The sequence below is a fragment of the Colius striatus genome, chromosome 2, assembly GCF_028858725.1.
Source record: "Colius striatus isolate bColStr4 chromosome 2, bColStr4.1.hap1, whole genome shotgun sequence".
NCBI lineage: Eukaryota > Metazoa > Chordata > Aves > Coliiformes > Coliidae > Colius > Colius striatus.
The window spans coordinates 89,582,910-89,609,115 of NC_084760.1; the positions used below are offsets into that span (position 1 = coordinate 89,582,910).

The 26,206-nt window shown below is 35.1% G+C and overlaps 1 protein-coding gene across 6 annotated transcripts in view; it reads right to left on the bottom strand.

Annotated features, from left to right (window-relative positions):
• Positions 1 to 26,206, bottom strand: part of ESRRG (estrogen related receptor gamma) — a 389,975-nt gene that overhangs the window by 48,156 nt on the left and 315,613 nt on the right. For all 6 annotated transcript variants that reach the window (XM_061991440.1, XM_061991442.1, XM_061991441.1 and 3 more), the window contains one exon: positions 4,306 to 4,416. In XM_061991440.1, coding sequence (XP_061847424.1) covers positions 4,306 to 4,416 — 111 coding nt within the window. The remainder of the gene's footprint in view (positions 1 to 4,305; positions 4,417 to 26,206) is intronic.

Consider the following 26,206-nt stretch of genomic DNA (forward strand, 5'->3'; position numbering starts at 1 on the left):
AAAAATGGTCCAGAACAGTACAAGATCACCAGTAGCATCATTCTACTTTTCAAGCAGATGGCTCATATTTCAAAGTGCACAAGAATTTGTCTTAATACATTGGACTTAATTAAACATTATTGAAAACTTTATTGGTTTCTATGAGTGGCTATAGTGCAAACACAGCTGATCCATTAACAATGTTTACCAAGCTAGGCATGTACGTTCTTAAGATAGCAAATCTAATGAAATGCAGAAATACATGTAATACATCACCTCCTAATACCTGACTACAAACTCTGTAGAAAAATATTGATGAGTTATAATGTATTTTGTACTGTGCAAATAAAAACGTTTTGCCTTCCTCCAATTACCTACAACCCCCTCCATCCGCAAAGGCAAGTGTATTTTTTGAGCGAGTAAATACCTCAAGCAATTAGTCAGTGAAATCTGTAACTTCTGTCAGAGACTCCAACTACCACTCTTTACTTCAGATGTCATGGTTAAACTGTTGCAACAAAAATTATCTCAGGACTTTATTCAGTGCTCATTATCCCATGTATTCTATACTATAGGTATCCTGCCTGCTGAAATGTTAAGAATGAATCCATACTCCTTGGGACCAATGCTGTCAGAAAAGCAGGGTGTCGTCTTAAATTTCCTTTTCAGTGAAACACACAAATTTAGAATCATGTATGAAATTAGCTTCTTTCAGTACAAAGATAGACTAATGAGCTCCTCTCATTTACAGCCAGGAATAGCTGGTAAAATCAATGAGAATGAAGAGTTTAAAACTAAGGAAAGTATCAATAGATACAATGTTGCTGTTCTATATTTTTTTAAGTAGGATAAACATAAAATTAACTTTATATCCATGTGAAGACATAACATAAATATCTTCTCTCTATACAGGAGCCAGATTTGTTTCTCTGAAAAGGCAGAACTGGAAAAAATCTCTAATTCATTAAGCTTCCTAATATGGGATACATTACTAGACTTCCCAATATATTACATTTTACTTTTCATGGCAGGTACCTCTTGTGACCTCAAATGCACCACCAGAATTTAAAGCCAAAATGGCACCCTTAAGTGAATTCACATGGATCTGTTCCCTTCATCAGGATAAGGAGTTATGTGGCTTGGTACAAATAGGATTCCACTGTGAGAAGGTGCGAAGTATTTTCTGACTGCAGAAAAATCTGCCAGAATTAGTATCATGTTCCCCTTCTGCATGTAAGTCACAGGATGGACCACAATGTCCTCCTGTGGGGCAGCTGCCAGGGGAAGCTGACAGGGATGTGACTTGCCCAGGAGTGTCAGAGAGGCTCCCTCCAAGCCCGTGACAGAGTTCAATAAAATACTCACTTGATTCAGATTTCTGATACTTTATTGCTCTTTTATGACACAGACTGTTCAATTCTGATCTACCGTCTCTACAGTTTTTGACTTATTCCAAATTTGTGTGTCAGAAGTTGTGATATATGTTATCTCATTGTAAAAGAAGTGTAAGAGCCAACTGGAAACCATCACTTCAAGCGTGTTTTATTACAAGGGGATATCTTCATGCTTTATATGGAGTAGAGCAGCTATGCCAACTGAGTAATTCTTGATCTCAATATTCTACTGATTATCAAACTGATTAATGAAGAATTCTATTCTTATTTAAAGACGACAGACGGTTTTACTTTATACTGGCAAACAGCATTTGCACTTTTTTAATTTTATTTTTTAAACAGTCTTTTTATATCTTGTTTAATTTCACACAGAAAACATAATCTTCTTTAAGTGAGAAAAGACAACATGACTTCCTCCCAAATTCCAACATTTTACATATATTGAAAACTAAGATAAATAAATTGGACTTTTTTAACATCAAAATATATGTAGTTGAGGACTTTAACTTTGTGGGTTTTTAACCAGTGATAAATGAATGAAGATGCAATCACAGCCCCAAGTTCTGGGCTCTTTTCCCCTGCAAACAAAAAAAAAAGGTCAAATAACTTATTTCTTTTTTTTACTAGTTTCCTCACGAACAGCTTTTCATGGATGATTCAGGAATATTTTAGATTTTTATTAAAAATCCATAAAATCTCAAATTATTTCTATTTTTGCAATCAACAAAATTTAGAGGCAGGACATTAGATTCCATGGTGAAGCTGGAAAATACAATAGAGATCAGAAGCAGGTGTAGGAAAGATCCTCTGAACACCCGTTCTTTCCCTTTAGAGGGGAAAAAGCTCCATATGTTGTGCATGCATTAGTACAGGCCATAGGAAAATTTTGAACATAGCTAGAAAGCGCCATCACTCAGGAAATTGGAATAGCCATGAGCACTGTTTCTAGGTAAATCTTATTTAATGTTTCCCTAATTAGAATCAATATAACTCAATTTTCATTCCTGCGCCTTTGTTATGCACAAACTATCAGTCAGGGTCCAGAAAATCTCCCAGGCTAGTTCCACACAAAAGTTTCAAGTCTTGACACTTATCTGTCAGGATCTGGAAATTCAGTTTTTATAATTATTTGTTACAAAAATGTTTGTAATTGGATGAGCTAATGAAAATGGGGGCACTTAAGATAATGAGCAATGATTTATAAGGAGGTTTATTTTATCTCAGACAAATGTAACTTAGAGAAATTGGTGTAGTTATCGTCTTAAAGGTAATGTAATGCGCTACTTTACAGTAATCTTGGGTTTACACAGAAATTCTTGTGTTTCAGTACAACTGCTTCAACCTCTGTTCATAATAAAGAGCTTGGGGGCTTGGGGTTGGATTTTATTTATTTTGCCTCGTTTGGTCTTGGCTTTTTTGGTATGCTAGGCTATCAACGTTTCTACTCAATGACAATATCAAGTAAATGAAAAACTGACAATCTGTGCACCCAGGAAAACTAAACCTCTAATGAAATTAAGCATTAGAGTTTATTAAATTTTATTGTATTATCAGAAAGTTTTTATTATAATGTGCAAAATCTGCTTAGTGCAGCCCTAGATTGTATTTACAGAACAGTGGGACAGCTTATGGAGGCTGAGTAGAAGATGCCAGATTGGACAATTGAAGGAATATAATCAGCATAATGTTTTTTGGAAAGGCAAAAGGAAACTATGCCATATGTTCACTTAAGCCTTAATTTTATGTAAAACTGGCTGTTTTTTCTTTGACACAGCTAAAATGCCCTTTCACTTACAGTTCAAAGACTGTTTATTTGCTCTCCAGATCCCCATATGCTCAAACGTATTGTACACAGCACTGTCCCCTACTGGGGAACATGAACGGAAACAAATTCCATTTTTCCATACAGACAGGTATTTCCAAGAGCCTAAAACTGACAACCAGCTTGCCAGAGACATGGGGGCAGAGGCAAATAGTAGACAAGGAGAAGTGTGCCCTTCTTATTTCTCTGCCTATATTAAGAGCAAATTAACCTTGAGGGGCTGGGCTAGATTATCGCTAAAGGTCCCTTCCAAACCCCACCATTCTATAATTCTCACTAGGAGCAACTGGATGTGGGAGAGTTTTCAACATTAGATACTGCTTGTATGCCTTTGCAGGGTAATACAGTAGCCTCTTGCACTACAGCTATAATGCTATTAAATTTACTTCATGGAATTAGTACAGTCGCTGCTTGAGTTTATATAAGCTGTAAAGCAAAACCCCTAACTATTTTTAGTTAATCGCAAAGAGGATGGAACTTGTATTTTACCAATGAGATGATCATCTCTCTCTCTCTCTTAATTTCAGCTTCGAGAGATATAATGAAGGACATTATTAAAACGTAACAAAACAAAGTAAAAAAAAATCCATGAAGATACTAGAGCCCAAACTACCAATTTATGCTTGTTATTAGCGTGGCATATTGCTGTTTTAATCTAATGCTAGGTAGTATATTAATCTATAGGTATAAATTAATGAGGCTCTTAATGTATTTTCATTGGGAGGTTGAGCAGTCAAACTCATTTAGGTACTGAAAACTACAAAAACCACTTTCTTGTGAAATCTGAAACTAGAAGCTTCAATGAACTAATGATCACAGTATGAACCATTTTATGTACCACTGAAAATAAAGATAACCTGTAAATGTAAAATTTTCACTGCATAAACCATGCTTTTATACACTTCTACCTGAAAAAATACTCTTTATTCAACTCCACTTGAGAAAGATGAGTACATTTAAAATAGACTATGTTAACAGCTAAATGGATATAGCATTCATGTCAGTATCTTCTGAACAAACCCTCGTCCCAGTCAGAAGGAGCTTGGCAAACAGGGATAGGAGTCAATACGTTGTATTCCAAGAGAAATGTCACATATCCGGTATACTCACATGGCTTTTTTGCAGGCTGAACTAGCTGAGGGTTCAAGTATGGGCTATTCTCTGCATCTATTCTGCGCTTGTACTTTTGGCGACCTCCACGTACTCTGTCTAGGCGAACACCTACATTGGGAAAAATAAGCAAACATGTAATTAAATATATGATGAGGATGCCTTTCAGGTAACAATCTTCTATCTTCTGCCTTCCAATATTAATTTAAAATGCATGTTTATTTGAAAAGATTAATTTCAGAAAGCATGGGAAGGCAGCACTAGAGTAATTGTAAGATGTTTAGATTTTCACACATGCAAGTATCATTTCCTGCTCATTTTAAACCATTTGTTCATTTTTACATATTATTAAAAACAGCTAACAAGTTTAGTTACCATTTGAAAAAGTCTGATCCTAAGTTGCCTTTGCCAGAAGCAGAAGTTCAAAGCTGTTATAAACACCACGCGTACAGAAGGCTAACATTATTAGTACAGAAGAAAAGAGACTTACAACTTTAGAAACAATGAGTGCCGTGTGCACTTTAGATTGCCAAAACCAATGTTTCTAATTAACATGGATTAACATGGCCAGAGGATACAAAGTATCCTCAGTAAAATAAGAATACACATGGCTTAAAGTCCTCAAACGACTCATGAGGGTTTGAAAGAAATTGTATGTCTTTAAATTTAGATGTCATCAATGATGACATATGTGTTCTACCTCCCTAATTGCCAATGATTCAATAAAGCACTCTTCTACATGTTTTGTACAAGTATATAGGAGTTTACCTTCCTGAAACAAGCCATAGTTGCTCTCATAGACAAAACAAAAAAAAAGAGGAGGAAAAAAAGATGGTAGGTGGTACAAAACAGTGAAGTATTTTTATTTCCTCTGAATTACCCAGAAATCACTCAGATTTTCAGACAACCAGGACGAACGTCAGTTACCAAGCAGTACTATTAACATTGATGCTGAAAACCTTGGCACATATGCAGAGCAACAGGACAAATAATATTAAGGGCAAACTTTGTCCCTCACAACATAGATTGAACTATACAAGAATGTAAGGACATGTTACGTATCAGTGAGCCCTGTGAGCATTTTAACATAGAGCTCACTTTCGCCCTTTTCATTGACTATTTTAGCTCTCCTCTCTCTATCTTTTCCATTGCCATTATTGTGCCCTACTTCTTCCCATTTCCCTGATTTGTCCCTGGCAGGAAATATCTCAAAAACTGGCTTATGGACAGCAGAGAAGTCACATCCCACGAAGTTCCAGTTTAAGTGCACAGCAAAAATAATACAGCAATGCGTTTTTATGCTGCCCATGAACCTGCACCGATAACACAGTCTAGTTACCAGGAAACATTTGTCAGTCCTCTGTCATCCCTAAAAAACAGAGGATTGACTGGGTTTTGGTAAAGAGAAGCTATTTTGCCAACTGGCCAGAAATCCAATGCCAAATCTTATTGAGTTTGGTTTTAACTCTTTCGTATTTCTTGTACTTTTAACATTATTTTTCTTTTCCTTTCCTGTTCTAGCTCCTACTGTCCAAACTGGCATGAAACTAACACATCTGAGTCCTCACTAGCTGACCCAAGGAAGACAGCACTTTACAGATTAAATTGGTGCTCCTCTACCAGCAGGGAAGGTTTGCTTGTATGGGTTTCTCATTTGTCCAGATGAACTGCTGGTATTTGTAGAAGTTAGTAACACAGGAGAAACTTAAGGACACAGTAAACTTCTGTAACTGTAACGCAGAGAATTGTATACAAGAGTACTCAACAGTTTTTGCTCACCAGAAAGATGGGTAATGACCACTTATATTTAACAGTGAAATTTCATTTAGTTTACTGCAGAAGACTCTGTATTTTACTTCCTCAAACTCAAGAAGTATATTTCTCATTATATGTTACCAATTACAATTTTGTGAATCACATTATAGAAATAAAAAAACCAATCACCCACATTTTTACACATGCCAGTGTACAATTATGAATGAAATCTTATTTACGGTATTTAACTATATCACTACCAAACTTCTGATTTCTGACTTGTGACTGATTTGTGGTTTAAGCTATTTGATAAAATTAATGGTGATGCAATCAAAAAAGCATGGTAATTTTTCATGTTTTTTTTAAAGTTATACTGAAAAATGCATGAACTATAAGACTACTTTAAAAATGGGTAGTCCAAAGATTTGCAGTGCTCTCCACCCTTGAATCAGTTTTGAGCTACACCTGAAGCAAATGACATCCAGGACAATACACTGTCATAAAAACAAACAGCAAAAGACCAAGGTTTGACAGCTGAATACTCAGACATAGGCAGAGGATTAGAACAAGCCACATGCGATATTGGTGGGATTATGAGAAAGACTGCCCAGCATTTGAAGAAAAATAGATAGAAAATGATTTCTGCATAATTCAGATGCCATTCTTCTTTCTGCTTGGGAGCAGATATCATAGTGATAAAAGATAGATAGCATCAGACAGAAGTATGTTTAATCAAAAAGTAATGGAACTGAAGCTTAAATTAAAATAATATAAATCTACCAAGACGAACGATTTTTTTACCTCCCTTGCATTTGCAGAGATACACATTTAAGCTATTCATATACTCAGTAGAAGGAAATACAGACAAGTATCACAATAGCAAAATTATACATAGATTTATACACAGCTATACCTGTAAATATAGCTACTTTCTTTTTAAAAAAGAACATTATAATTCTAAATAACAGGGGAATAACAGTATTGCGCATTTTAAAATTACATAACTCTATAACTAATTCTAATGAACAGACATTTTTGATAACCAACAAACTATAAATTAGATGTTTAAAACTCTTTCATTAAAACTGATACAGAGTTTACCATCATTTTAGTTCCTAAGCTTTCCTCACTCCTAGTACTACTACAAAGTAGCTATTTTAGAATCAATTTCTGATAATCTAACACATTGTAAATGGTATTTTACTTCCAAAAAATCTTCACAGAAGTAAACAAAATGTAAGACACTGCTGAAGAAAGTATACCCATCTGACATGCCATAAAAACTTTGGATTTTGGCAGGTAGCAAACTGAAATCCAGAGGTTCCTGTGTATATGCATGCATTTTGCCATTTAATTCCTATAGTTTGTGCGAGAGAATTCATTACAGAAAGATATATCTATCTGGTCTCAAGACAGTACCAGCTGATGTCTTCTTTGTTAGAAAATCAAAGGCAAGAAAGAAAAAGAGTTTTGTCCACAAAGACCTTTGTTTGGATCACAGATATAATTGCCGTAATTCAACACATAGTCGTGTATTCAGACTGTTAAGGAGAATATCGTGACATCTAGCTAGTGCACAGGGTCAAGTCAGAAGGCCTCTGCTTTTAGCTCTGCTGTGCATGTGGTTTGCCAAAGTCTTCAGCAACTCAGTTCATCCTATCACCCCTCAATCATGAAGTGAAAAGAAAGAGATCCACTCCACCTCTATAAACTCACGTCACATCTTCAAATGAATTGCATTGTACATATTATCATTACAGTTATTTAGGCTCAAAATTAATTTAATTTCCATCCATTAATTTCACTGAACAAAGCTCCATTGAAAACAAGCAAGTTGGTTCTCCAAATTCCCCAACACTCAATTTCATTTAAAAATTCTTCCACAGAAAAACAAAACCCCAAATGATAAAAATAGGGATGACCACAGGGTACAAATAGAACAAAGGCTTGCTACCACTTATGGTACCAGCTACTTTCAATAGTCAAGCGCAACACATTCTCTTTACATCTTAGGGCAAGCAGAACTCATGAACTAATCTGTTCAGGAGTGATGGGTAATCACAAATTTTGACACGATTTACAATGCTTAGAAGACAACATTTAGATAATGGAAACGATATAAGTCAATGCAATAGCTAGTTTTTTTTAAAAAGAAAGCAAGTACATATAGAACATAAAAAATATTCCATCTGGCCTTAAGGGAAAAAAAAATGGTCTCATAGCCACTATACAAGCTTCTACAAAAACAGTTTGCCTCCTGGTTCGTCACACCATCTTTGCATGATATCTATCAAATGCCTACCATCACACAATAAAATTACATTGGGCACTTTCTCTAAAGTGCAAGTGCTGACGTAGTCCTGCACAAAAATAATAAAAAACTAGAGCTGATGAACAAAATAAGCTACTCACCAAGTACATCAATCTAAACAAACTTAAAATAAGCAAACTTGAACTCTCCATTTTCTCTGTATTTCCTCATCTATTCCTCGCTCACCAGTAGATGCAGATTACTATTCCTGTTCTGCAGTCCTCTCACACTGCCTTGAAGGTCTCATGTGGGACACATGTATTCACTGTGACTGGTCCTATATAATAAATTTTGTTCTTACTCTATAATTATTTTTGCAATTTGAGTCCTCACTATCATAATCCTATTAAATCATAGAATCATAGAATAGTAGGGGTTGGAAGGGACCTTTAGAGATCATCTAGTCCACCCCCCTCACTAAAGCAGGTTCACCTAGATCAGGTCACACAGGAACGCATCCACATGAGTTTGAAAACCTCCAAGGAAGGAGACTCCACACCCTCCCTGGGCAGCCTGTGCCAGGGCTCCCTCACCTGAACAGTAAAATAGTTTTTTCTTATATTTGAGTGGAAGTTTTTGTGTTCCAGCTTCATCCCATTACCCCTTGTCCTGTTGCTAGATACAATAGAAAAAAGGGATGTCCCAACCTCCTGACACCTATCATTTAGTTATATGTCATCCGGATCCAAGCCACATCCAAAGTACACTATTTACTCTTTTATAATCCACCTCTCATTTTCCATACCCTCTTTCTTACTTTGGCTACAAATCTCCAGTATTCATTTGTCTACTTGTGCCACAAACATTCTTGTCCTTTCCATGGAAATCCTCAGGCTAACTTGGAAGACATTACTTCAGTTCTTCAAATCAAGAACTACCCACATCAGGACCGCCTGTAAGAAATTGCTTACTACATATAATCAGAGAGAGCTTTTTATTTTGGAAAAAAAAATCTAATTCCCTGAAATAAGAACTAATACCTGAATAAATCCAATCTCACTCTCTATCTTCAAGCATTTCAGTAAAGAATAGGTGTGAGATCAGAAACAAACCCAGTTTTGACTTCTTACAGAAATTTCAAATTCTGATGACTTTCTGTTTCCCCTACATGAGGGATTTATGGCAAGCAGATATATTCTACACTGATGCCATTCAGCCAAGCTCCACCTCTAATGCAGCATTCAGTGTGTACTAACTATATTCCTATATAATTTTTTGGGGATATGTAACTGAGTAACCATTCATTTTCTACATATGTCTGTAAGATTCCTATCATTGCCTTAAATTTTACAGTGAGATCAGTAAGAATTGATATCCACATAACTGCACCTTGCCAAGCTTTAGAGGAACATCAGTAGCAGCAAAAAACCACATAATAACAGCAAAACCGGAAAGAAGAAAAAGAATATTAATGGTAGGTTCTCATGTGGTCGTCCTTTGGGATAACATCTTGGTAGAGTGTTTCAATTCACTTGAACATACTGTACTTAACATTGCTGGGTAAGCTTGGGTGAATATTACAAACCCTGGGGTTTGCTCTTATTCACATAAAACAGGAAAACCAGTCAATTTTTCCACTATGAATACAGAGAGAATGTAGTTAGATGTAAAAATGCATAGAGTTACTCTTTAGACAATTCAGTAATCTCTGAAGTATGGGATTAGAGAAGCGAAACCAGTGCGTTAATCCAACAGTTTTAAAGATTTGCAGTGGAAAAAACACTTCCACTTGAAACCACAAAAAAACTCTCAATATAGCCGAAACACACAGAAAGCATGAAGAAAAAGGACGAGTTATCTTTTCTTTAGGATCTACATATTTGTTTTATATGCTGAATTATAAGTATGCTAGAGAGCTTTTGAAATCAGTCTACAAATTATTTGGATAATATCATCTGCAGGTAAAAATTCAGATAGAGATGTGTCCATTAGGAAGGTTATATTTTGAAGAATATCAAAACTATGACTCACATTAAAGCTTTCCTGATGTACAGCTGAATTAACAATTAGCAGAGTAAGGCTTTATTGTTTTGTCTTCTGATAGCTATCTGCACTATTAAACACATTATTTAGTGTAGTGTATTTAGGAAGTCTAAAAAACATTCTCCTACTTTACATTCTGTCAGTATCAAAAAACATAAGTTAGTATGGGATAAAATTGGTTGCCCTCAAGAAATGCCTATAAAACAATTCACGAACTGCCCCATATAATTTACTGAAGGATAAAACAGTGTTTATTACTTTTATATCTAACTACGTGAATAAGAATAAATTGTTAATTTTTGTGGTTTTATGTGTTGATACATGTTGCAACAAAATTTTACTTTTTTTAAAAAGGTATTGGGCCAAAAGAAATATTTAGTGAGTTTTTCCTTATTGAAAAATCAAGACAGATAAATATTGCTTTTGTAAAACAAGTGTTTTTGTCCTGGGAGGAGGGTATGAGAAGGCTGGATTTTGCCAAACGAACAACAACAAAAAAAATCTCTTTGGTTAAAGCCCAGAGTTGTGGAGGTTTCTTTCAGTTCGACAAAAGAACTGATAAATATGTTACTTACATAGGTCAGTACTCAGCCTCTTGAAAGGAACATTAACTTTGCATGAACTAATCATCTACGAGCTGAATTTTTGTGCACTGTCATTTATACATTAAAACACAAAAGAACATGCAGAAAATCCATTTTATTTTTCGCGTGCAAATGAGATTTTGTGTAAATAAGTTTTATTATTTTTTAGCATAAGCGACTTCCACTGAAGAAATATCTATAAACAAAGATGTTCACGTAAAGAAAATGTGGCATAAAATTTTTTAATAGTACCACTATTGCTTTACATTTTTAATGGTCCTGTACGAAGCTAAGTATCCTAATCTGTGACACTAACAAATACAAATTAGGTCACATGCAACAGGTGACAAGTTTTAATTGAATGTCTTCTGTCTGCAATTCTGACAAAAGGTGAATGGAAATAAATGAGTCTGGCAAGACAGCCCTGAGCCTTACAATACCCAATATCTCATTATTTTTAAACAGCTATCTATAAACTAATGCTGACAAGCTTTGAACCTTTTATTTCTGTTCATGAAGAGGTGAATGTGCAGAAAGAAAGAAAAAAAAAAGAAAAACAGGGCAGGTACTGTTTCATTAAATATCCAATACTCATTATTAGCTCTCAAATATTACAAAAGAATACCTTCCACACTTCACATAAGAAATTATAAAACAATGTCTTTTCCAGAAGAGATACAATCTATTCACTCTGTTCCTAGGACCTAAATTTGATCTTTTCTGAGTGTTACACTACCAGAATTTCATTAGAATTATGCTACACTCAGGCTGATTTTAAAGTGACTGAAATCAGGCCACTAAATACAGGCTACAAAACTTCCACCTCTTTTCTTTTGCTTCTCTGAAGGGAGGAAGAGCCTGTCTTGCAACAAAATGTGTAAATAGTAAGGGAAATGTAATGCAGAATTAAGACTGTGAATATCTAAACTGTTTCTTAAATGACACAGTTGCCATAACATAATCCTTCTCTCCACACCACCTGGATTACTAATATACTAATAACTAGGAAGCAGTGTAAAATACTGCAAAAGCTTTTATGATTAACACAGAACGTACTGTTGCTAATTGCACCATTAAATTTCACGTCAATGTGCTTATATATCATAACCAGACTATATAATAGTATATGTCTTATTTTTTTAATTATGCATATGACATCCTAGGACAAGGTGTAAGAATAAACAAAGGCAATCTATCACTAACTAAATACCACAGTTCTCATCTTAATTTATTTAAATATACTTACACAAGATGCTATCTTGTTCAGAGTTCAAATTACAACCACTTTAATGAAATGGAGCTTGCTGGGCTGTAAAGTCATTACTGCATCAATACACTTGTAACCATTACTTTAAGGTGACAAGTGGAGACTGGAAAAGTCAGCTTGGCTGATGATCCAAGGAAAGAGCATGGAATGCTAGGAGACTGAAAGGTCAGAAAGTAAGTTTGAGCAAGGCCACAGTAACATCTGAAGGTCAAAAACAGGCCTTTCTTCTAGATCACATAACCAGAGCTTATAAAGCATTCAAGAGCTATGCTAGTGCCAATTCTAATAGAAAAGAAGTCTAACTGAAGTTCTGGACCATTTGCTGGTGACTCTCAAGAGAGATAGGAAGATCAAAATGAAATGCATTATAATAATCAGACTGTGAAGTACCAGTAGCATCAATCAAGATCTCAATACACTTTTCAGATTCAATAATGTTCAGTTTCACAGTACTTCAGTTAGTGACTTGGATGATAGGGGATTCTGGAATTAATCTGAGATCCAGAAGTCACAGAAAGTTCTTAATAGTATGAGTTGAAACAGTTATATCAAATCATACCAGTCCTATTGTGACCAAGAAATGGCTTGCTTAGAATTAGGATTTCTATGTAGAGGAAGTGATTTCATTTTGCTGGAAGGGAACCAGACAAAACTAAAGGATCACTCTCATCATATTAGAGCTTTAAAGCAGAAGTACAATTCACTAAAAATATTAAAAGTTCCTTAATGTAACAAACATGTTCTCTCTCAATTTGCCTCAGCGCAAAAATATAGATTGTCACAGAATTTTTTACTTCTCCAGGGCTTATTCATGGAATCATTTTGATATTCCCTTTTTTCTTACCACATTGACTAACTCCGCAATCTTTTTCAAACTTACATGTTATCAACTACACTTTTGTTGGTGAAGCACTATACAATTCTTTCCTGCATTTTTTTCCTTCTTTTAAGAGTAAGATAAAGATTTGTGGAAGTCCATCAATTTCATGCTTCATCCTTTAAGATTCCTCAAAAGGTATAGCAGAAATCTGAACTTTCTTTCTGCATGCTATGTTACAGCACGGAAAAGTCTAGACCAAGTAGCACAACGAGAAGATGGCTCAAGAATTTTACACCATGTCTCAGTGTCTGTTTGGGGCCGACACATTTTTAGTCTACTTTATCAATTTTGCCTATACAAAAGACTGTATTGAACACTACAATATCTAAAGGAATTTTAAAAGTGTATGCTGTCTTGATGCTAAAAAAAGGAGGTTCTTTCAAACCCAAGCATCAACTTTAAACAAAAATGTGAGTTTGGAAAAATGTGATGGCTACTCTTGCATTTTGGCTTTACTTTCATAGCTAAAATATGATCATTTTGACTTTTGCATCATTATTTTTGGTATTATTTGGGATCTCATTAATATTTATATAATACTATAATTTCTATAGTAGCTAGCAACAGGACAAGGGGTAATGGGATGACGCTGGAACACAAAAACTTCCACTTAAACATAAGAAAAAACTATTTTACTGTGAGGGTGAGGGAGCCCTGGCACAGGCTGTCCAGGGAGGGTGTGGAGTTTCCTTCATTGGAGATTCTATTATTAAGGATTCTATTATTTTATTTGCATTTTTTTTCCAGAATTAGATAGGAGTTTCGCAACAAAGTCTCATTGGGGGTCTCCGAGTACTCTTGCAGTACAATTACAGATCATAGAATCATAGAATGGTAGGGGCTGGAAGGGACCTCCAGAGATCATCCAGTCCAATCCCCCTGCAGAAGCAGGTCCACCCAGATCAGGTCACATAAGAACATGTCCAGGTGGATCTTGAAGACCTCTAAGGAAGGAGATTCCACAACCTCTCTGGGCAGCCTGTTCCACTGTTCCATCACCCTCACAGTAAAATAGTTTGTTCTTGTATTTAAGTAGAACTTTTTGTGTTCCAGCTTCATCCCATTTCTAACTTGAAGATAAAAGTAGGACTTAAATTACTAGTTTCAAGTTTCTTTGTCAAATGACATGACTTTTCTGTACTTTGCTCTTCCTGTCTATTTCCTGTAACTTTCTGTTTCTTAACACTCTACCTTCTACAAGAGTAAAGTTCAGCAGTGAGTTCATAGTACAGATGGTCACATTTTATGACTGTGAGGAATCTGAAATTCCTGGTTTCTATTCCCTTTCTGATTTCTCTGAGCAATTGCTTACTTTAAAAAGAGGAATCTTTTATCTGCTGCTTAAGTAGAAAAAAAAAACCAAACAGTGATGTAAGCACAGCATCTTCCTGTGCAGTGTTGCTCCTGCCTGAAATTCTCAGTTAACACAGAAAAAAAACTTTAAGGCTTTTTGTTTCACTATTTGCAGTAGGTTAAAGTGATGATTGTTCAACAACAAATCTAAGACTTCAAAATTAATTGGCCAGATGGGCATCTAATCAAGAGACAGCACAGTAAACAAAATAATGTAAAATGTCAATGTGGTGGAATTGCTTCCTAATCATGTTATCTTGTACCACTGTGTTAAAAGGTGGAAACAAAGAAGCATGTATTATGGTTTCTGGAGGTGAGAGGTAAAAACATTCCCATGTATGCAGCTTAATGAACGCTGGGAAAAAAAGCACTCGGGAAGAAAGTATTTGTCTTCCCATATAAAATGTTGGGTAGCAGTGTATTTAATGATGGGTCTAAAAGTAGAGTCTGTAAAAAACCTTGATATTTTACTCACAAAACTGTATTCAGTAATCAACATAAAAATCCATTAATTAGACAAATTCTTTATAAATAGTGTCCCATAATTTCTGGTCATGACAGTAACAGCTTCAGGAAGTCCTGCAAGAGCATTAGTATGGAACAGTTTTATCTACAATGTACTACAATTAATCTGAAACTCACTTCGGTCCCCACTGTCTCCCACGGGTAAGGAACGTAATAGATATGTCCTTAATATTAATTTCAAATATTTACTCAGAGGCTAAATACCAGAATCTGTTTTTTAGTTCAGAATTTAAAATCTGTCTACAAAGTTTCTGAAAGCAGAGGAAAAATGAGGGTGTTATAATGGGGTATTTCTAAGAGAACGTCTCCTTATCATAACTCCTCATTTGTGCCTGCAAATACATTCTTACATACATAAGAAGTCACAGATTAAATCAGAGCATAAAATAAAAATGTTGTTACCTTAAATCCCCAGTGAGATTAAAAATCACCTGATTTTGAACTCTGGAGTGACCCAATCAAAATGGCCTTGCCAGGAAGGGATTTTATAAATAGCCTTTAATGAGGCTCACAATCCTATACACACAAGTCTATCTCAAGAAATAAGTATTTGAATTTTATAAAAAGTATCATAGTGTACCATTATTTATCCCAACATTTTCCACAGTACTGAGAATACTGAAGGTGTCAGTGGAAGATCTGGTTGAAGAGATGCTATCAATTCAATTAAAGCCTTTACTTTTTTAAACAAGTATTTGTATGTTTACTTAACATTTTTGAAGCAAATGTTTTAAAAATGTCTTTTCCTCTGTCTTTATATAAACTTTCCTCTTACTTGATGAATACTGTTATCAAAGAACTGCGCACAATTTAGAGTCACAAAGTTAAACTGAGTTGAAAATACAAGAAATTAATTAATCACATTTTTATGCAAAATGATAAAAATAGATAATATAGGGACTATATAGAAATACAGACAATAGAGTTATAGAGAATAACATTTTTAAGTTATTTAATTTTTATAAGAGAAAGTTCCCATTGTTCAATTTGATTATATTGGCAGAGCTATGTAGTATGTAAATGTATTAGATTTGGTGAAATGTCAAAATTTAAAAATGTATACTATTTTTTGAATTTTCTAATGTTCTAATTTCTTTTCCTTTAATATAAAAAGGACTGGAATATTCCTGAATATACATACTTATAAAAATCCTAAGGTAGTATCTGCCTTTATCTGCTAAAGACTGAAAAGAACACCAGATTAAATGTGTACACTTAGATATCGTGTGTTTTGCTTTGGTAAAGTGATGGAAAGGAAAATTAGACATATGGAGTTAACAAGTACAGGCAAAGTGCTGTGCACATAAATGAAAAAAATCTAAGTAACTCTTAATTTTAAATTTCAGATATTCTCCTGAACATATTTAACACTTCATTCGTGCCCAGAGTGACACTGATTCATACATGAGCTCATATATCCTGCTAGTCTCACAACCTGACACATTGCCTCGCACACTGAAGGGACGGGTTATCCTGTTTGTGGCCTCCGCATCTCATCTCAAGGTAATACTTGAGCAATTAATGGAAAGTTTATTAGTGATACCACTTTATTGATACTACTGTTAAAAGCTTTCGGTCCAAGACCATGATAGTTAGCCTACATATTGACTATTCTTTCATACTTAGCACTAGGAGTGGATCAGAGTTAATGCAGAAAATCCCATCTGAAAAACATAATTGAGACGTGCTCAGTGTTTTCCAGCCTTTTTGACTGTCCATCATGTTATGCACAATTAATATAAAGAGGTAAATTGATTTCACTTTAATAAAATGCAAAAAAAATAGAAACAATTAGACAACATACTCTGATTATAAGACGTCCCTGCTCTAAAACAGAAAGTAGTGCCAATTTTCTTCTAATCTCATAGGTAATGTTAGGCCGTTGGGAAATGGGTTAATAAATTCTAGTTTTCGAAACCAGGCAGTCTGATTTACTGCAAACTTCCCCCATTATGGTTATAGTAGATGTCTATCAAACTGCTTATGAGAACAAATTTATGGAAAATATCCAAGAGTAATGCTTTGTTCTTATTAAAATACATGAATATGTATGTAATTTTAGCCAGACTGAATGAACAAACAAAACAAAAAGAGAAAAAAAGTCAACAAGTGTTGTCATGAGAATTATTCTTTTCCGCCTCTCCCTGTTAAAAATGCCTTTACATAAAAGGGGGTTATCTGAGGAGAATACTTTTGTTTAAATTGTCATGTTAAATGCTATGAAGTAAAACCATACAAAGTGTACAAGGGTATGTTAATACACGTAACTGGGTGACATAACTACATAAACATTATTTAAAAGAGGAAATAAAGTATAAAATTTCCTCATCCCCAGGAATTATTATCCTATAGAAGCTTAAGAGATGTAGAATTATTTTTTTTAAATACTTTTGAGACACAAATTCCTAACTAGCATAAGACCACTCAAACTGGCACACAGTTACTCTTCTGAATGCAGATCTCAATGCATATGCAATGTGTGCAATGCTAATCACACACATTTTATTTTTCTAGGAGCAATAAAAAGAATATTTACCAAACAGAAGACCAAGGTCTTCTCACTTGTTTCATTGCAAATCTTTCATAATTCTGTTGATGTCTATCTATTTCTCTGGAGTTACTTCAAAAGGAAAAAAAGAGCAAATAATTTACTTTAATGGACTTTGTAAATTTCCAAATACTGTGTTCCTTTCAAAGTTTTCTGCTTTCCCTCATATTTCTTTCACAAAGTTCTCCTCTTCTCATTAAAACATATACATTGGACTCATTATTTCTTTCTTTCCTTCTTTCTTTCTTTAAACATATAGCTATACATTTCTACCTGGAATTCATTCCTATGGACTGTGACCTCCAGTTTAAAAGACAGAAAGTCTAAAACAAGAGCAGAATTTACTGAGTAAAAATATTACACATTATGTACAAAATAACCTAATGAAACAAACTCACAAACGGAAGCCTACATAAATATTTCAAGACATATATAACTAGCACCCACAAAACAAGTAAATTGAAATGGTAATAACTTTGAATTATTAAAATACTGGGGTTTTGCCTTCAGAAGCAATCACTTCAATGTAAGTTTTCCTAACGTTTCACAATTTTAAGTTCACTTTCTGGAGTTGTTTATACTTTTACTGTCTATAATGTCAAATTATACAGGTTAGTTCATGTAAGACTTTACTTGAAACATTTATATAAATTTGCTATGATATAAATGATATTAAAAATTCTTAGGTTGAGGACAGCCACAGCCTAAAATATTAATGCAAAGTGACACTGAAACATGTGAAAAAATATTTACTTGATACAATTGCCAACAATATCAGAAATGTTCTTAGCATAATCATCATCTAGTTTTAAGACTTCTTTAGTTCCTTTGAAAGGACAACACTACAATCTATATCTAAAGGAAAGATACACAGAATTTCTTTTTATTCCCAATGGATTAGTGAGATCTTCATCCGACAAATGAAAGCACAAAGAAACATGCACATATATGGAAGTTCCAATTCCATAAGTGAATACAAAGGGTAGTCATATTGTCCTTGAATATAACTTGAGTTCCCCAGGTCCTGTGGCTTTCTCATGAAAGAATGTAATTGCTGTCACCTCTATGATCAGGAAAACTATATATACAGGCTTAAAGAAAAAGGAGATGTAATGATCGATAATGTGCTGCAGTGAATACACTTGTCTTCCTCCAACAGGAAGTCTTGAGAGAACAATCACTAAAGGCTGTGTGTGCAATGCACATCACAACTCGAACAAATTACATTGTATTGCTTAATGATTAATAAAAGCTGAGAGTCAAAATTCCTTACTCATTCTTTTATTCTGCTTTACACAGTCAATCAATCCTTCAAGACAAATACAGGAAACTGAACATGAAGTAGTAAAGGTCTTGAGAGCTGTCAGCAAAGAAAGTACCTGAGTGGTTCAGTTTTCAGTGTATAGATTTTGCCCATCCTAGCACCATCAGATTACTCCTGTAAGATCCAAAACCATACCTAGGACTGTCTTCAAAGAAAAAAAAGCCTTCTCCCTCTCTTTGAATTTTCAACTTTCTCTTTGGATCAGACGCTCCTTCTGCAATATGCTTGCTTTGTACCAGAAAGTATTTTGATCCCAAGGTCAAATTTGGATCAACCACTAGATGTTCATGTTTTTCTCTCCTAATTTTAATCTGGACTGGATATATTCAGAAGAATAGTAAGTATAAAGACATGCAGAGAGTTCTGAAAAAGAGAGCACTGCATATTGCATTACTATAATGACATAATAGGAATAAGGTCTTGCCTATATTTTCAAAGGAAACTGATTCAAATGTTTTTCCTTGAAGCCTTAACTCAGTTAACCTGCAGAAAAGAAAGGAATTGACCATTGAAGAACATGTCTGTAATTACACTTACATCCAGTAAAATTATGCATCAGTTATAGGAAACATCAATGTTTGCTGGGAATAGTCAGCTGTATAGTATACTGGAGAAAATCAATAGACAGCACTGAGGATGGGTTCTATGAAAAAGGCCCTTCAGATTGAAGATGGGTCCTTTTTTATCAGTGATCTCCATGGTCTTAACAAATCTTACATTTTTTTAGTACTGTTTCTTGAAGTTTTACATGTGTCCTGTTTGCTGACATGGGAGATTTATGTGAACATCGTACACCTTGGCAATACTTACGAGCATTTGTTTCTTGAATCGAGGCAGGTTTTAGAAACTGTAACACAACTCATTTTTTACTGCCTTTTCCCCATTTTACAGAGCTAAGTTATTTTCCTCTTGTCATGCCATTGTGTCAGAGATGGTGTGGTACAGTGGATTGATACCTCTTTTTTATTTTCTCCAGCTTGTGCCTTTCCTTTTAGATTGCTCAAGTGATCTTCTTTTCAAACTATCTACAAAGTGTGGAAGTAAACTCCTCTACTTCATGCCAAGTTTGTGTGGGGTCTGTTGCTCTGCCAGTGTTGGTATTTCTTGAAACAAGGTTAACTTGCAGTTAACCACTAGATCAACAGGAAATTCAGCCAGATATTGTAAATACATCAACTCAGCAGAGTTTTAGTGGTAACTGGACTTTTAAAAGTAAAAATTATAATACAGTGCTAAATTTAAATTGAGACTCTTTTCTTTGCCCAGTCTTTCTCAAGTCCAGTGTGAATTTTAGTACAACTTTGACAGATCAAAGATAATTCAAATTCCACAGCAAAAACTTCCTAAAGGTAAACAAATTCAGAACAAGAGTTCTGTGATTTTGACTCATACATTTCCTATATTCAGAACGGCATGGTCCATTTCTTAACTTAAAGGCATTTCCACAAAACAATATTAAAATACAGTTTCAAATCCTCTACAAGGATTTCCTAATTTTAAAAACAAACTAATTGAAATATGGAGAAGTTATCTACCTAGTTACATAAATAAGGCAGAGTAAAAAAGCATTTAATACGCTTGGTTTTTTTTTTTTTGTCCCATTATATTCGATTACTTCTACTCTGAGGAATGCACTTCAATCTTTGTACTAAATATAAAGAATGGCACTCTCTACTTTACATTTATTAAGCTGTGGAGTACACCATACCACTAAGGGACACAATCCTTGTCAAAACTCCATGCAGTTGCCAATTGTCACAACGAACTAAACAGACTGGGATTTCAAGTGCTGGATACTCTACTTAACAGCCAGAGAAGCTATTCAATCTTGTTTAGGAAAGAAGAGGGCATAATTTATCTAGAGAAAATCCTTCTTTGGCTGCATATGCGTAAGAAAGCAAGGTCCTATGTCCTGAGCTTTAAAGGAAAATTGAAAATAAAAGTTTCTATCATGAACATACCTCATAACATTAAGAAACAAATGAACAGGTTAATTATTATGTACATAAAGTCAGAAGTATCAATAAACAAATTCCGCCTGTGCAGGCAGAGACAGAAAAGGATTCAGCTTCAGTTATGTGGACTAATGCAACTCACAATGAACATTTACCTGTTCATCTCAGGCTGAACTGGACCACAATCAGATGTTTTCTGGATAGCTCTTACATATCATGTATCAAAAAATGAACGGTAATTCCAAAAGTATAATGTCAAAACTGCTTAATGCACATTATTTTATTTTAAGAAGTATAAAAGTCAGTTTAGAAATTAGAACAGAAAACATCTTATTACATGCAACTGCAACACAGTCCACCCTGTGGCAAAGATCAATGGCTAGGCTAGTAATTCCTCCAATGAGAACAAAAAAAATCCTTTACATTCTTTCATCAATAGATACCACAAAAATTAAATTGGTGGCTTATTTAATATTAGTTTCAATTTACATTATTAATGTGAGGAACCAGACTAATTACTGTTTTGCAAGAAAGCAAGCATTGCAAAGACCAAAATTATTGCAAAGGTGTAAAAACTTTTCGGTTAACTTGAAAAATTTATTTTTTATGTAGGATCAATTCAAATTAGTGCTTTTTTTCACCTAAATATGAGATCTTAACACTACCCCTGAAAATACTCTATTTTACAAGTCAAGATATTCTCACGCTTTATTAAGGAGCAGTTTACCTGAGTTTTACACTTAGAAGATCAGTGGCATGTTCCATTGTTATTAAAACCAGGTGATTTTTATGCAGTTTTCTTGACTAACAAATGCTTGCAATCCTTACTCAGAGAAAATCCCTACTGAAAATCCCTCGCCACTAAAATCCCAACTGCAGACTTTTCCCAGCATGAATAATATTCAACATATCCTCCTAATTAATGCAAGCGGTATTACTGTCATTTATCTTTCTTTTTCATTGTTTTTCTTCTCGGTTACTTCTCCAGCCAAACGCACCACGTTTATTGTTAATTGTGATTAAAAAAAAATTAGCCAAATCAATTACAGTCTTCTGTCAATCTATATGGTTGAGGCACAACTTTTACTGTTTTAATTAAACGAAGAAATGGGTCTTTTGTTTAAAGGCATTAAAGAAGGCAATTCAAAACTTGAAGTAAAGCCTTTTTGTTTTTACTGAAGGGCAAAGATGCCCATAAAAGCAATGCAGGTCTCTATTGGAATTACAAGGCAGTTGTGAAATTTATAAGAACCACAGAAACAATTAGCAACCCATTTTTTCTTCTAGCTGAAGCATCACTAATTTTGTATGGGTTTGGGTTGTGAAGACATTGTTACCTACAAAATGTCGCTGTGACTTTAATCCTGGGCTAGCGATGGAATCCTTAATGCAGAAGGAACGCTAATACATGAACAGGAAAAATTCTGAAGTTAAAACAACAACAAAAAGCCATATAGGTTGTCAATGACAGGACGAAGAGTAGTGGAATTATACTGTTTATTATCAATATAAAGCTAATCTTTTACATGACAGTAAGTTCTCATTCCATTAAAAGCAGCAGAAGTTTTGCCACTGCATTTGTCTAGAAGAGCTCTCAGCACTGAAATAGCCCATACGGCCAAATTCAGATCAGTTGGTTCACATAGGTAAAATAAATACACAAAGAGCAAACAAAGACCTCTGCACAGGTTAAAAGTCCTTAAGTCCTGGAAACAGTATTAATACAGCATTTTGAAGTTACAGGAATAAGTCTTAGAAAGATAAGACTAGGCCCAGTTATAGACTATTTCTAAACTGCAATCTGTAGTTGCTGAGTGAAATGGCTTTCAGGGAATCTTTCCTCGATCCATGGGCGTAATACAGCTATGAACATACGTGCAAATAACAAGTCATTTCCTAGACATGCAGTGGTTTTCACAGGCATCAGTTCTAACTGCTATTTAACCCTCTCAGTTCTAATGAACAGTAGCACAAGGTGGGCTAAGTAACAATTGTAGAATACAGGTCCATGCAATACTGCTTCTCACTATGCTAAATGGGATGTTCCACATATCCTTGGCAAAGACTTGAGATGAGCTTTGGGCAATTCATAGTCTTGTTCTCTATCAGGTAAGAAGGCATCAGAGGGCATATCTACTGGTTACACAGTATGTATCACACATTACAATTACAACCCACAGAAAGAAAAGTCAATGACAAAAATTTCCACTAACTTTAATGGCCTTGAGTGATGAGTTACTTCTTGTACAAAGTCTTTTTAAAGAATAGAAATACAGAGGGGATTTTTTTTTTGGTGGAAACTGATAGAAAAGTGCCTTCTCACCTAGAATGTAAAAGAAACAACTTGCTGGAGCAAGCTTCACTCTCATGCTAATTACAATTTATATACATTATATATATTAAAAAAAAACTGAAGTATTACCTTAATGTAAGCATACATTTAGCATCTTTATTATATTTTTTAAAAATCTTGGGAAACATGAATTTCAGCAATAGCCTTATTTGTTGCAAATGGGATTTCACTTATGTGTGAAACTGGATAAAGATATTTTCTATCGAAGTCTGTCTCCTAGCAAGTAGAGGGCTGGCACAACAGGGAATGCTGAGCAATTATGAAACTACTTAATGACTCATCTTTAATTTTCCTTTTTCTGACTCATTTTTTTCTGATCAGCAGAGGCTCAAACAACCAGCAAAGCTGAGACAATATGCTTTTCACATAGTTCCCTTATTCACTCCAAACATCCCTGGGCCAGAGGGGCCACCAATCAGGCAGCCTAAGAGCAACACAGAACATCATTACTCTCTAGTTTTCCCTAAATGCTCTAGGTAAGCATCACTTTATCCCGTCTATACCATGTTCCATTACTGCCCAACCTAATAAAGACTTCTGTTACAGCGATAGCTTTTCATCTTCAGAGCTCTTTCTCCTCTCCTGATAAGGCTGCCAACTTTACTCTCTGTAAATGAGCTCATGCGAACACTTTATTTTCAGCTTGTGGAAACAAAAAGGGCCACTGCTCAGCTTCAGAGCTTGAGGGGGCAGTTTTCTATTTCAAAGCATGACCGGGGCATTTGAAAGGGATTAAAATTAAACTGGTAAACTTAGGTTGAAATAAGAAACTTGAAGCAGGACTACTGAACTCACAAACCCTGCTTTTTCTTTAAAAGCTTCAGAAGCCCCTTAAAAAATGGTCATTTTAACTCAATTCTGTATGTGTGCTCTTAAACCTTAAGGCGACTGCTTAGGTAACACTGCTAGCCAGTAACAAATGTTACTATCAACAGCCACACAGGGCTGAGCATCTCACTTGCAGGACAGATGGCTATCCCATCACAGTGCACTCAGTTCAAAAACATGTGAATCCCAGCTTCAGCTTTCTTGTCCAAGCAGATTTTATTTTTTTTTCTTTTTTTTGGCCGTCAGTGGCATATGTTTGCACCTGTCTACAGAATGACTTGGGCCAAACCAGAATTGACATGTTTCACTCAGTGACACCCTAAGTATTGTCCATTTCCTAGCACTGTTTGTTGCACAATATGGAGATGTGAAAAAAACCCAACCTTTTACAAAGACTTCTCCTGCTGTAAGATTTTATACATTAGGATTGTTCCTAGTTACTTTCTAGTGGCTACAAAAACTGGTTATGTTTTTTAAAGTTTATATAAAATGTAGCCTTAGGGAAAAGGCAAATTAACTACTCACTTCGTAAAATACTTTCCTTCCATAGCAGGTTTAGTCGGCCAGCTGGAGAACCAAGAGAGCAGTGGCTCAGGGTACAGGTATTCCTACTGTGTTAACATCTGCTTTATAATTCACTCAAATAAAAATTATTTCCTGGTCCCATATTATTAATCTGTAAAAATCAAGAATGTACCAAAGAAGTATAAGATCTTCTTCAGCTTAAGGTGAACGCTGAACTAATAATAGATGTCTCCAGTTAAAACTTACCAGCAGCATGGGTTTAAAGGAGAGATATGTGGAAGCAAAAGATATGTGGAAGCAAGAAGCAGTAATTTTGCAAAAATCCTTGAGGAGTTCTAGATAAGGAGGTTTCCCTCAAGGTGCCCTTTAAACGGTGTCATTCTTCAAGACACTGGAAATCTACTCTTACCACCTTATTACCACTGCTACTACTATTTCTATATTCATTATCTTCAGAGGCCAAATATTGCTGTTGACTGCTATAGGTCATAAGTTTGGGAAGTTCTGGATTGCAAGTTCCTCATTGTTAAAGAGTTTTAATGGCTATAGCTGAAAACAGTCAGCAACATTGCAGAGAAAAGCGAAATAGCATCTCCCAACTGGAAAGAATTCTAATATGACTAAGTATGTGAGGGAGTCTTGACTTTTTAAACACTGTCATAAGACAAACAGTGAAAATTACCCAGAAAATGCAAATAGCCATTGGAGGGCAGAACCTCCATGCCGAAGCTACAGCATATTTCTGTTAACATTTTAAAATAAAAAATGCAATGCTAAATTCTCTCTAAAAAATGTCTTGAAGAAAGAAGGGATTGCAAATGGCTGTGTCCAAAGATAACACAAAGCACTACAAGAAAGTGTGAAGCTGGCAAGGACCGAACATCAAAGAAAACATGAAAAGGAATTTGGACAGAGAAGGGTTTCCTACACCATAGGGAAAGAAAAGGGGTTGGGATATGGTTTGGTTAGGTTCAAAAGAAATGACTTCTGACATTATAGCTAGTAGCCAAGCCACCTGTTATAAACTGCCTCCAAGGAAATAACAAAGTGCTGTTTAGAAACCATGATGCTCGGTTTGACAGGGGAGTCCTTTTCTACACATCTAACTAGGCAACCCTTGACATCTTTTTGCCTTAGTCCCCTTGTCATGCTCTCTGTTGCTTTCCTCCACCACAAGCCATTTGAAATTCCTGACTATGAAATGCAGCAGAGTCCTGGAAAGAGCTTGGCTAGGAAACAATTTATGTAAACACTCGAGACACTCTCAGGAACTTCACTCACTTATGAGTGTCAGAGTCTGTCATGCCTCTGACTGTGGGATGAAACACAACCCTGTGAATGTTTTTGTAGAGTTGTGTGACAAACAGCTATTGCTATAACTAAATGAAGCAGCAAAATTAAAAGTCATACAGCAACAACAAATGTGTTATCTACGTGAACACTTTAAACTCTAATATTAAATTTGAGTGATTTTAAGTGTAAATATATCCTATGACAAATAGGTTCTGCACACCAAAATACATTGCGTATTGAAAATAACCACATTAAACCCAAAGGGGCACAGGCCTATGTTACTGAGTTTTAGCAGGCCCCCTTCATACTCTCATAGCATCTACAGAATACTACCACAAACATAGTATTCTTAATAACAAATTATGTTACTGAGAACTGAGGCCTCTGGCCTCTCTGTCTGAGCCATTAATCTGTTCC